Raw genomic sequence first — 11,782 nt, 5'->3', positions numbered from 1 at the left:
ATAAAACTACGTGGATCATGAGGATACTAACAACGCCCTCTTATTGCATACGACGACGATCGTATTTTAAACGCCCTTGTTTTTGGTTTGGCAACTTTCTGGCTCGCGGTATGCGAGATTTTTGTAACTCACAAACAGGGAAATGCCATCATCCCCTTGAGGCACGGAGTGAGGTATATATAAGTACGCCACAGCCCAAATAATGGCTCAGCTTTCTAAGTCGACTGTCAAGATGGTAAGTGCTACATTAACTTGTTTACCAAACGACACTTTGAACTGCTCAGACTAGAGCGTGGTACAATAGGTTACTAGGTGAATAATGACGTGAAAGGGGCATGGTAGGAAGTGGTCGTGGCCTAACTTCAGATACTATACAGTCATTTAGCTAGAGAGACTTAGGAAATCCGACGTTTTAAAAAATCGGTGCATGGAAGTTCTCTGGGGGTCATTCCATGTCAAGTGAACTAATGCATGTGGCAAAATTTTATAACACTTCTCGGTTTTCCTCATATCACCATTTCATAGACAATATAACACACAAAAGAAAACTAAAACACATGATATTTTCACAAAAGTTAACATGCCAATAACTATGGAACCATTGATTATTTTCACATTATTTTACGTGAAATTGTAGATTATGAAAATACTTTTGGGGCATATTTACTTTGTTGTTATTACCAAATTTGAGCTGTATTTTAGTTTAAATTTAAAACAAAACTGCACCACAAGGAGGACTCTCAAGAGAACTCGGCTTCGATAACTCAGATAACAGATAACTGAGGTGAAATAAAACGCAACATAACCTTACTACATGTGGGTATCAGTAAGCGATCGCAAAAAGCAAAATGACATCTCGGAAGTTTACCTTCTGCCACGAACTGTGTTCTTCATAAAGTCCAGTTATACTGATGTACGTTTATCCTCTTATTTAATTACTCCATGTGTCACACTGGCTAAACTTCTTTTCACAAGTTCACGAACAAACTTACAATTGCAAACTCATCACTCCTATTTTTCGCAAGCAGTGTCACCAACGGTCGCATCGAGTAATGAAATTTCCCCATTACGGCAATATCCTTGATTTTACATTCTACTAACATGTGAAGATCTAGATATAAACGCTAAAGCCACATTTAATGGTGTAACATGCTGGATAAATGATATTATTTTAAAAATACCTCCCCGTCTTATCCGGCATAGTGGGGGCATGACGGCGAAAATTACTGTAAATGTTGACCCCATCAACAGTGAAGATGTTCCTAACACTTATTACCAACTTATCTTCGTAAAGTTGTCACGGATTTTCTTGAAAGTGCAACCAGTACTTTTTGCCACGTTTGTCTGACAGAAAACCTTATGGGGTCAGCAGTTACGGCCTGACATTTGTCATTACTCTATTTACAGAGAACAATCCTTCTGCTGACCACAGTGGCCCTAGCTGTGGCAATACCACCAACACCAAATGCAAGGCGATTGCCAAACCCACCTCCTCCTCCTCCTGGAATCACTTTCGGTCACCCTGGCAAAACAATTCGTGCAAATATTGGTCGCAGAGAAGACTTCATTCCACCACAAACTGTGGTCGCACCTCCACCGCAAATACCTGCCTCAGCTTTTGTATCTCCACCTGCACCACTGTCGCAACCATCACCACCCAGCCCTGCATATGGAGCACGAAATGTATAAAGGTAACTATATGTTGAAATAAAATTGAACTAATTATGTTGCATATGATTATAATAATGTCATGAATATTCACTGGATTTCCAACTTCACAAGCTGCTATAGGCAATGCAGCCAAGACATTGCAGACAGGGTGCAAATGTTTCGGCCAGTGTCCGTGATAACGCTTGGCGTTTAATTGAACTTCATGAAATCACAAGGACTATTCAATAGATTGAGAAGGATACCTACTTTATTCTGGATCATTACAAGCACATTCCTTTTGAAAATAAGCTCCTCTGAACTGTTTCGCAAACCCAAATATTTGAAGAATCGCCAATCACATTATTAGGTATGTCACGAGTAAGAACAAGAAATATGAAGACCTACAACAAATCATATTTTTAAAGTTATCAAAACCACAAGATGATGGATAATTAAAGGTAGTAAAGAAACTTCATATGAACGATAGCTTATCAGAAAACTGCAATATGCAATGAAGTGTCATTATTAAATTAAAATAGGGGTGAAGGATAAATGCAGTAACAATAAAAATTGGAACAGAATGAATGAATGATTTGTTTTGTGGATAAACTACCATTTTCTTACTCTTTAAGTTTCTGCTACTACAGTTTCAAAATTGCAGTTCCACTTACTCGAGGTACGTCTTTAGATGGAAAAAGATTCTTGACTTGCCATTTTTGTAAATCAAGAGTCAACAATAACAGAAAACTGTTCAAAAAAAAGAAGGGACAATATTATACTGGGAGTTATGTCCTTATAATGAAGTAAATATGTCCTTATGCATTCATTTTAATTTATGAAAAAATAGAATTGTTTAATTAGTTCTTTTTGTCTTCACAGCACATAATCCAATAGATTAGTTGCGCTGTTTACAATTATCCAGCCTTACTTAGTTACCTTCATCATGGAAAATTATCTCCAATAAGAGTCATTTACATAAATAAAAGAAAAACAAACAGGATTGCACATTTTGAGTAATTTTGGAACGAAACTGACACACAGTTCAGATTTATACAATTTACTGGCCCGTCTGAAATAAGACGGGAACAGAAGTCAATTCTGATAATATGCAACATTTGACACAGTCCCCATAATTAAAATAATGCATGCATTAATTTCTTATTTACTTTCAGGACCGGTAAAACTAATGACATCATTTGCTGTACAAGAACAAACAACTTTCTGAATACAGAGTTCATCGTACATAAATGTCTGACAGATGTTACTACAACTCAAACTTGTCTTCACTGTCAGAAAAGTTACAGATACAATTACCAATTACATTTCTGTAAATGTACGTCATATTGCGTGAATTTTATCAACAAATATATTGTCTGGTTCTTCCAAATGGCCCCTTTCATTCACATTTTGCAAACGAAATTTTCTTGTGTATTTTCCATTTCTCCTACACGTGCTCTACGACCCACCCACCAATTCCCACCTAGTACAAACTATGTAGCTCCTACTTACTCCATCCACCAGTTACTTGCTCTCTCGTAGGTCCAGATATCCTCCTCAGAACTATGTTCTCAGACACCACTGATCCAGTCTTTGTCCTTATGTTGGTAAAGTAGTGGCAGTTGAATGATGACTCAGTGAGCCAAAGAATGGGAAGGAACCGAGGTTCTGAAGAATCTTGGAAAAAAGGAAGAAGAGGAACAAGGTGAAATGCAGCTTTGCTCAGACTGCCTCCATCTAAAGAGGCCCTGATAATGGAGGCAATATTTCCCTATGACACATCAGTATCTACCAGACTGCACTGTGCAACATCACAGATAACAGCGATCTTCATACTCATTGCCACGAGAACCTGAAGTCTTACCTTTGTCATCTTGCATAAACCTACCTAAGATTCAATCCCTGATTATCAATACATCATCTAAATTATAACAAGTGGATGTCAAGAGCGGAGATTCAAACTCCTTACCCATGTGACCAAGGTAACTAACATGGTGAACATCGTAAGTTCCATTGCATTTACCGAAATGTGTGAAAATTATGAAACTTTATCATTCACTTCTTTGTGTGCTTGTCATTTTTTTTCAGAACACTTTTGAACGTTCTTTGAATTTGAGATATAAAGGTTTATCAGGTTTGTTGATGGGTAGAGATTTGCAATCTAGAATGCCTCCAGTCCAACCAATCTCATAATGACGAACAAGCTGTAAACAATAAAACATAATTTCTTACCAAACAGTGACACTTCATCTTTCATAATACGATTTTGTCAGCTCACATTTATTTCACCTTCAAAGATACCACTTGTTTTTTATGCATATATATATATATATATATATATATATATATATATATATATAATTACCACTGGGTTAATAGGTTAACCAAAGAAAAGACTTCGGAATGAACCGAGCATCACCCAAGTTCTTTCTGAGACTACTGACACAGGAGGAAAGACAAAAAACTTCTTGTCTGTGGGTTCAGACTTACATCGGTATGCAGACAGCCTGAGAACTTTTTATAAAATATCATAATGCGATGAAACATGGGAATATGATGACCCCAAAACTAAACAGTGATGATGAGTAAAAAATTAAAGTTATTGCAACGGAGCAGCTGCCGGCATATTCAAAAGCCGGTTCTCGGGGTTCGTTCCAACACTATCACGAACAGTGAAACAAGTACGTACATGCTGAAGGGGGTTAATTGGGCCCCGCACACCACTCTGAAGACTGTTTAGAACAGCTAAAAATTTAACGAGATCTATATTACACATTCTGAACATTCTTTTTATGGAAAAACATCTGAGAAAAATTGTCTGTTCTGAGCTTCACATAAAACAAGGGCTATATCTACAAATACGGACCAAATAATGTTTAGTGTTCGTCCCAAATACCATACTCACGGAAATACAGGCAGACAGTCAAATACCAGATATAACATCTGCATCATGCACTTTGTGCAACAAACGTACAAGAGTCTTACAATTTCCTTTTTATTTCCCATTATGTGCAGTAAGAGACCCTTACTTCTGTAACCATGGCTTTTAGTTCCAGTTTGGAGTTCTGTCACAAATGTTTTAGACCACAATTTTTCTGCAGATACAGAAGTTTTGAAAACATTCAATTAAGCCAATGGAGTAACTTACTGACCTTTAGGATGAGCACGTGCATGTTCTGCTCAGCCAACCGTCTTGCTATGCATGTCCGACGTCCATGACCAAATGGGAGCACCAAATATGGGCTCACTTGTTTGTAAAGTGGATGACCTTTAATCCATCGTTCAGGTACAAACTTGTTAGGATCAGTGAAATATTCTGCCTGACGACAGCTAACCTGGTTCTGTGTTACGACAACAGTCTGCAACAAGGTATAGATAATTCATGTACAGAGAACACCAGATTTGTAAAAGAAATCATGCACTTGATGTTAGTGGCATTCATACAAATCCTTGAAACAACTAATGATTCCTTCAAATACTTCTGACTATGGATGCGGTGGCAGAAATTAAAAATGTATAATACAACTGCCATGTTTAAATAAATACATTTCCTGACACCAAGTTCATAACTTCAACACCAAGCCTGGAAAGGTCTATTCTGCAGAGTACAAAAAAGTTCCAAAGAAGTTCCTTCCACCATTTCCTAAAGGCATGATATTAAATACTTCATACTGGCACTAATAGATCCCACAGCCACCAATAAATGGCAGTACGATGGGTAAAGATGTCATGACAGGGAAACGTAACCTCACCTCCACAAGTTCCGCACTCTTATCATGCTGGTATTACCAATCGCAAAAAATTAAACAGCATCAGTTTGAAGCAGCTTCCTACAGCACATGTCCGTACCAAATCTCAGAAAATTCGTTCGGCTTTTCACGCATTGTTACTGGCATACAAATGAACGTCATGGGCAATAATGTCACAACAAAGATGCAATATCCTGCCTAACAAACCTGAGCATCAGTTGTGTTGGTGTCACCACTTGTATGAAATTAAAATTAATGAATTTTAATTAGCCTCCAATGGCAAAACCTTGAAACCAAATTTCACGAAGAACCACTTAGCCATTCTCGAGGTATGTGCATACCGACAGACATCGCAATTCCAATGCCGGAACCTTGAATAAGCAATTACGCTGACTCCTTTCAGAATGCGGTAGCCTAAACTTGACCATTCTATCGTACTCACTCCTCTTGGCACACGGTAACCTGAGAGCATCGCATCCTGGGCCAGCACTCTTCCAATACCAACAGACACAGGGTTCAATCTCAAGCTCTCCTTTAGGACAGCTTTCATATACTGAGCCTGGGAGAGTACAGCAGAAGTGGCAGGCGAGTTGGGTTCAGTCAGAAGCTGGCAGGATTCTTCATACAACTTGTTCTGGGCTTCTGGATTAATGGCCAAGTGATAGAGAGCAAAACTTGTTGTGTAAGTTGTCTGTGGATATAAACAGGAAGCAGTTTACGCACGTGTGTTCAACTTACAAACAAGACATGTCCCACATTATTCACTTCTCCAATCACTAGCATTTCATCTATGTTCTGGAACAACAAACAAGAAGAATGTTCAGCCAGGTGTCAGAAGACATCAAGAGGAGATGGAAGACTAGTAAGAAATGAAGAAAGAAGAACCTGGACGGATTTTGTCCAGCAGCGGATATAAGAAAGAAAAAATACTAGAAGAAGAATATTCAAACATTTTATGGGAGATATTTGGATTGTTCAACCACACGCCAGTGTTAGCTCACCGTATCCACGCCCGCTAACAGCATGTCCATTGCCATTCCTGTTACATCCTTCACATCAAGATCCTCAGATGATAAATATAACTCTAATAATGATTTAGTTTCATTTCCTGTCACTGCACACTGTGTTAAGGACTCCTTTTTCTTGGCTATAAAATCTATTGCAATCCTGAAAGACATAACAAAATCACAAGCCATGCCACATTCAGTTACAGGTTGAAACAGCAGAGACTGCAAAAGCATCTGCAGCGGAAGACATCAACACCTGACAATACTACAGTCAGTAACCTGAAATCGAAGTACAGAGTTCTAAACGTTTCCTGCCTCTCTATCCCCTCCGACAGTCTTGTTCACCACTTCCACCATTCCATCTGCTCCTGTTTCTTCGATTATTCTTGTCTCGTTCTGAATCACAAACTCATGCAGAGCAGACTGTCAAACTGAACTATGATGCAGTTTGATTTGTAACTTCGAAATAAGTAAATCATATGTTAACAAATGTATCGCAATGGTTATGGGGGCAGATGCAACAGTTATTGCAGACTACAGGCTGCTCTCAACACTAACTTGCGAGAGAAAAAAGCCAAAGAACGTGTTTGTTTTCACCAGTATGTTCACACAATGCTCTTGAATCATATTTTCAAAACAAAAATGCTTATTTTACTTTGCTGTATTCACAGATCTTAAAAGAAACTTCTGAAGTCATAAAATTAGGTACAGCATGCCTGAAAAGCAAACTCAAAGCAACTTTTTGTCTAAACAGTGCAAGACAATAATGAAAGATAACAAAGACCACCAGTTTTAGCTTACTGTTGCAAGAAAATTAAACAAACTGATCGATCTGTAACAACCACAATGCACCTAAAAAGTGTTCAGAAATACTTATCCAAACATTGCAGCTGCATGGTTAGTATTCATGCTACATATTCAGGAGGTCCCAATCTCAAATCTCAATTCACAGATTGCTTATCCAGAGTTGTTTTCCTGAATCCCTCCACACAAATGCTGAGCCAGTACCTTAAATCAGCCGTGACATTACAATATCATCATTAAATAAACCGGTAATAAATTAATAAATTAAAACAGGAACATACACACTGTAAGTGGAATAAAGAAATGTTCACTTTAATGCCACACCCCAAGTTCATCAGCGACAGGTCAGCGATCACCCAAATTTCAAGCAACAGGTTTAGCGACCTTGTTTTAAACTCGTATGAAGTGTGCAGCCATACTTTCGAGAATCTTTCTAAACTGATACCGTATTGAGCATACTGTGATGGTTTATGACTGGAAGGAAACCAGTATTTTAGAAAAGCACATTCAGTGATGTAGAATCAAGAGCTTAAAAATTCAATACTCACTGCTCCATGTATTTCTGAGACTTCTTCAGTTTCCTGTACAATCTTGTCTCCACCCATCGCCACAGCTGAGGTCCATTGTCTGTTAATAGAATAGTGCTATTGGTTGTCAAGGCTGCCTCAAGCAGCCGAGAAGACCGTGATCCCTTTTGACGTTGCAAATCACTCAGACATCCCAGCTGAACATCAAACGCCACAAGACAAATCACTTGAACACACATGAATCAGAAAACGTCAATACAGAAAACAAAAGGAATAATGGAATCAGGTCAAGGAAATGCTGAACTTCACTTTGTTAAAACACTAAAATTTGTATATATACAGAAAATGATCAGCCTGCGTTGACTGTGTGTTGACGCACAGCCCAGCTGACCACGCATCACAATCTGGGATGTATTTAATAGGCTCATGAACCCAGAGACTGCACCACAGTGACCAGCTGTGGTTTGAACAACTAGTGGTTCATGCCTGGCAGAGTATCAGACCTTTCTCTTTGTCGTAGCATCCATAATGACTCTGGGCCCATCACAACCTCATATTTCCAAGGGCTCCTTCCTGGGAAGGAGAGCGTGAAGGTAATCGCTCAAGTCCGCAAACAGTTGATGTTCTGTCCCATTTTTCTCCAGTATCTATCCAATACAGAATATATGTTCAGTAGTTGATCTATTATGTCAGAACCCAAACTGATAATCCCCACTTCATATGGAGTGCAGCCGTACTCACCAAAACATTGCTGGGTTCGAGAACACTTCTCGATCTTCCAACACAGAAAAGCCACAAGAACCATGGACCAAACTGCTGGTTTCTTTTCCATGACTGAAAAATCACACTGTGAATAATATTGTACTTACGTTCCAGAAAGAGTCTCGACAATTCATCCGCAAAATCTTGACATTCCCCGGCTGACTCTGTCCAAATCTTGAGATGACCGATGAACTCCTGGATGATACGATCAGTTTGAGGCAAATACAACCTCACACTTTGGGGTCGACTTAAATCCTGCTGAAATTTACTGCGGATTCGCCACCATTCAGGTCCGTTCCTAATATATAATACAAGCAGTAACTTATCAGTTCATAAACACAATGTCTATAGTCATTACATAACACAAACACTTACGTTGGTAGTAGCCCACCAGAGTTGTAGATATCAGGGTGATCATTTCTATACTTCTGTAAAGCAAGATGACTTCTGCGCTCTGGGTAATGACCTTCATAGCGGAACACTTTCTCAATATCGGTTGGACTAAACACCCACACAAGAGGAACACCAGGGACTATTTCTTCTCGCACTATCGAACCAAATTCTTGTAATTTTCGTTGGCCATTGTGGTGCAGCCTCTCAAAACTATATTCTCCTGCATGTAAAACAAACAGATATAATGAAAAAGGCTACATGACCAATACCTGAACATTCAAATGTTCTGTGATGACATATGTCAACTCATAATTAAAATAGTCACATGGTGAATTCTGCCAAATTTAGTATTAAGTATCTTTCTCCAGCAATTGGACATTAACAATAAGGTTCCTTTAAAACTAATGGGCCACTAGCCAAATGTCTGGGTCTGAATTACGCTACAGTCTGCATTTTACAGGAGTTTAAATATATACCACACACAGGAAAAATGTTGCATTAAAGTTAAATGTTCTGAAATCATTATATCTGGAATTCGGATTTCAAAATGTCATTTACTAACCAAACAGTGGTATGTATTTCCACAAACTTCCAATTAATGGTAAGGACTTTGGTCCTGGAATTTCATTAAAAGGGCGGGCTTCAGTAGCAATACGGTTCCTCTTTCCATCAGCTAGCTGATGTGTCTTCCTCCTGCAAGGGTTGTAGGAGTGGAGAGACCTCAAGACCCTTCTTCTGATGCACCACATTATCAATTGTTTTGTGTCACTGCCAAATAAATTTAAAAACGAATGAGAAGTTCATAATTACACAGATTTATAAAAATGTCTAGTTAATGATGTCAAAATATACTTTATATCACTATTAACCCTTCAGAGCTGTGAGGTTAAGTGTCCCACGAGATATAGAACGGTGATTTTGAAATGTTAATGGGTATGTGTTCTTATTTGAAGATTTCCGTCTTCTGGGTTGTTGCGCTGTGTAGTCTGGTCGATGTTAACCAACGTTTCAGAGGTCATACTGCCTCCGTCATCAGGACGATATTCATCGCAACAACCCAGAAGACGGAAATCTTCATACTCACCGCTGTGAGAACCTCAAGTCTTACGTGTTCTTATTTGTTTACGGTTCGTTTAACAACACTGTCAAAAACCTCTGACAATATCGTAGAATCAAACTTGCCACTGTAACTACCCTACTCGGTACCTGGTTATGTAAGACGCAAGTCCAGCATCATCACCAGTAACAACGAAAATGGAAGACTTCAATCCAAGATCTCCACCCTACGTCATTGTAGTCCCCCAATCAGGTTACGTGTGGTGGTTATGAATATGAAGATTCCCAAAATCAGCAATATCACGTCCAGTGTAGGATTTGAGGTTATTACACCGTCCTAATCAAAGCACGAAGTGGAAGAAATTATTACGTTTTCGCAAACCTGTACAAAAAAATGCATTTTTATAGTCGGTTTTCAAAGTGTAATTTTTAAGTATGCTGTACTTAAATCTTGGTCCAAGTGCCAGTATTAGTACTTCCGAATCAAACTCACACAACATTAACAACACAGAACACATTGTGTATGTAACCCCAAACGGGGTCCACTGAGTCTAATCTTTGTAAAGAACAATAAGATCATTGGGGAGCAACAATAATATTCTGGAAATATTGTGTGTACTTTTTCAATATGAGGAAAAAATACGTAAATAGTCGTGAGCTATATTTCAGGCATTTCAACCCGCCGCCCAGCAACGTGAAGTGTCACATGCGTACCATTTTATATTGAACACTGCGTAATGAAATTTCTCAGCAATTAAAAATGTAGTTTTAAGTGATTAATAAAAATGATTTTGTTTCAGACTTGCAACTGTGTAGACCTGCGTGTGTTTATTAAGGTCGTAAAAGTAAAGCTGCCCTACCCGCCTTGAGGGCGCCTGGGGTGGAGAGTTTAGCTCCTATTGTCTGAACAGGGAAGTAACTCCACCATGAAGCTGTGACGTCATGAAGAAAGTTGTCTGTAAAGCACAGACTCTTTCAAAAATTATTCCCACTGTTGCTTTTTCCCTGGGGAAGGGACCATCATTACCCATTGGACAATGCCTGGGTGGGCCTCAGAAACAGTCTGGATGCAGAGGCTGAAAGAAAAATCCTTAACCCCTACAATGTACCCATTCCAAAGACTCTCTACTGAGTTAACCCAATTCCTAGTCAGTTCATAGCATTCTTGAAGGTATTTTATATGTTGTGAATTTGTAATAAATAACATAATTGTGTGTGTCTGTCTCCAGTTTCCACATAACATGAAGTCATGCACTCATTCTCTTCACACTACTGGGCCCACCTGTTAAGTGTACAACATTTTGTGGAGGCAGACATAATATTTTATATTTCCATTCTTAATAAATTGTCAGTGTGCTCTTCATAATACAGAACTAGTGTAACTACACAGGAAAGGAAACCAGAGCAGTGCATAGAAACATAATTACCAGTTTTCAGAGATGTTTAGCCTAAATATACAAAAAATATACCTTCATGACTCAATCTAGAATTTGAATAGGAACATCAATAGCATTATACATGCAGTTTCTTGTGGGCCTCAACACTTTGTAGTCTCGAGTATCTGACGCTCTAACAAGTTTCAATCAGGGAAACAGCATGAAGAATGGTGTGCTGCAGAGTACTTGGATACAAATTAAAGACAACACAGAAGAGCTGCAAGTTGAAATGTAAGAACACACTGATGACCCATCAAGTTAGACATGACTTTGAAGCTTGATTCCTATAAGTTATATCATTTTGTCTTAAAATGTGCCTTTTCTCACCTTCTACATGACATACAGCTTTCAAATTATCAGGACCTTTTTCACATGTTCCATACATCGACACATGAGACACA

The 11,782-nt window shown here is 38.6% G+C and overlaps 2 protein-coding genes across 4 annotated transcripts; one reads left to right on the top strand and one right to left on the bottom strand.

The window, feature by feature from the left end:
- Positions 1 to 86: 86 nt before the first annotated feature.
- Positions 87 to 3,037, top strand: LOC110836738 (uncharacterized). The gene is made up of 3 exons (XM_022078279.1): positions 87 to 235; positions 1,408 to 1,691; positions 2,823 to 3,037. The coding sequence occupies exons 1-2, from the start codon at positions 203 to 205 to the stop codon at positions 1,687 to 1,689; spliced, it is 315 nt and encodes a 104-aa protein (XP_021933971.1). The 5' UTR covers positions 87 to 202; the 3' UTR covers positions 1,690 to 1,691; positions 2,823 to 3,037.
- dib (Cytochrome P450 302a1, mitochondrial) lies at positions 2,463 to 11,765 on the bottom strand. Of its 3 annotated transcripts, XM_022078272.2 has the most exons (10): positions 10,439 to 11,765; positions 10,096 to 10,327; positions 9,452 to 9,657; positions 8,872 to 9,109; positions 8,604 to 8,794; positions 7,756 to 7,960; positions 6,398 to 6,563; positions 5,839 to 6,087; positions 4,800 to 5,006; positions 2,463 to 3,851 (listed from the first exon to the last, which is right to left on the bottom strand). In XM_022078272.2, the coding sequence occupies exons 3-10, from the start codon at positions 9,636 to 9,638 to the stop codon at positions 3,732 to 3,734; spliced, it is 1,563 nt and encodes a 520-aa protein (XP_021933964.2). In that variant the 5' UTR covers positions 9,639 to 9,657; positions 10,096 to 10,327; positions 10,439 to 11,765; the 3' UTR covers positions 2,463 to 3,731. The 3 variants fall into 3 exon arrangements, with proteins under 3 accessions (XP_021933964.2, XP_021933963.2, XP_021933965.2); XM_022078271.2 differs by lacking the exon at positions 10,439 to 11,765 and having other exon boundaries at positions 10,096 to 10,381; XM_022078273.2 differs by lacking the exon at positions 10,439 to 11,765 and having other exon boundaries at positions 9,974 to 10,100.
- Between the last annotated feature and the right edge of the window lie 17 nt (positions 11,766 to 11,782).

This window comes from Zootermopsis nevadensis, unplaced genomic scaffold (assembly GCF_977971745.1).
Source record: "Zootermopsis nevadensis isolate Lab colony 2312 unplaced genomic scaffold, Znev_1.0 Znev_ptg000061l, whole genome shotgun sequence".
NCBI lineage: Eukaryota > Metazoa > Arthropoda > Insecta > Blattodea > Termopsidae > Zootermopsis > Zootermopsis nevadensis.
This window is presented reverse-complemented; position numbering and strand designations above follow the sequence as displayed.

What these genes read in the sequence shown, in the direction of transcription:
- LOC110836738 (XM_022078279.1), top strand. Translation starts at nt 203, where the DNA reads ATGGCTCAGCTTTCTAAGTCGACTGTCAAGATG. An exon ending in CTAAGTCGACTGTCAAGATG is followed by an intron (nt 236 to 1,407) that starts GTAAGTGCTACA and finishes CTCTATTTACAG; the next exon opens with AGAACAATCCTTCTGCTGAC.
- dib (XM_022078272.2), bottom strand. Translation starts at nt 9,638, where the DNA reads ATGTGGTGCATCAGAAGAAGGGTCTTGAGGTCTCTCCACTCCTACAAC. An exon ending in GAAATACATACCACTGTTTG is followed by an intron (nt 9,110 to 9,451) that starts GTTAGTAAATGA and finishes TTTTACATGCAG; the next exon opens with GAGAATATAGTTTTGAGAGG. An exon ending in TGCACGTGCTCATCCTAAAG is followed by an intron (nt 3,852 to 4,799) that starts GTCAGTAAGTTA and finishes TATTGTTTACAG; the next exon opens with CTTGTTCGTCATTATGAGAT.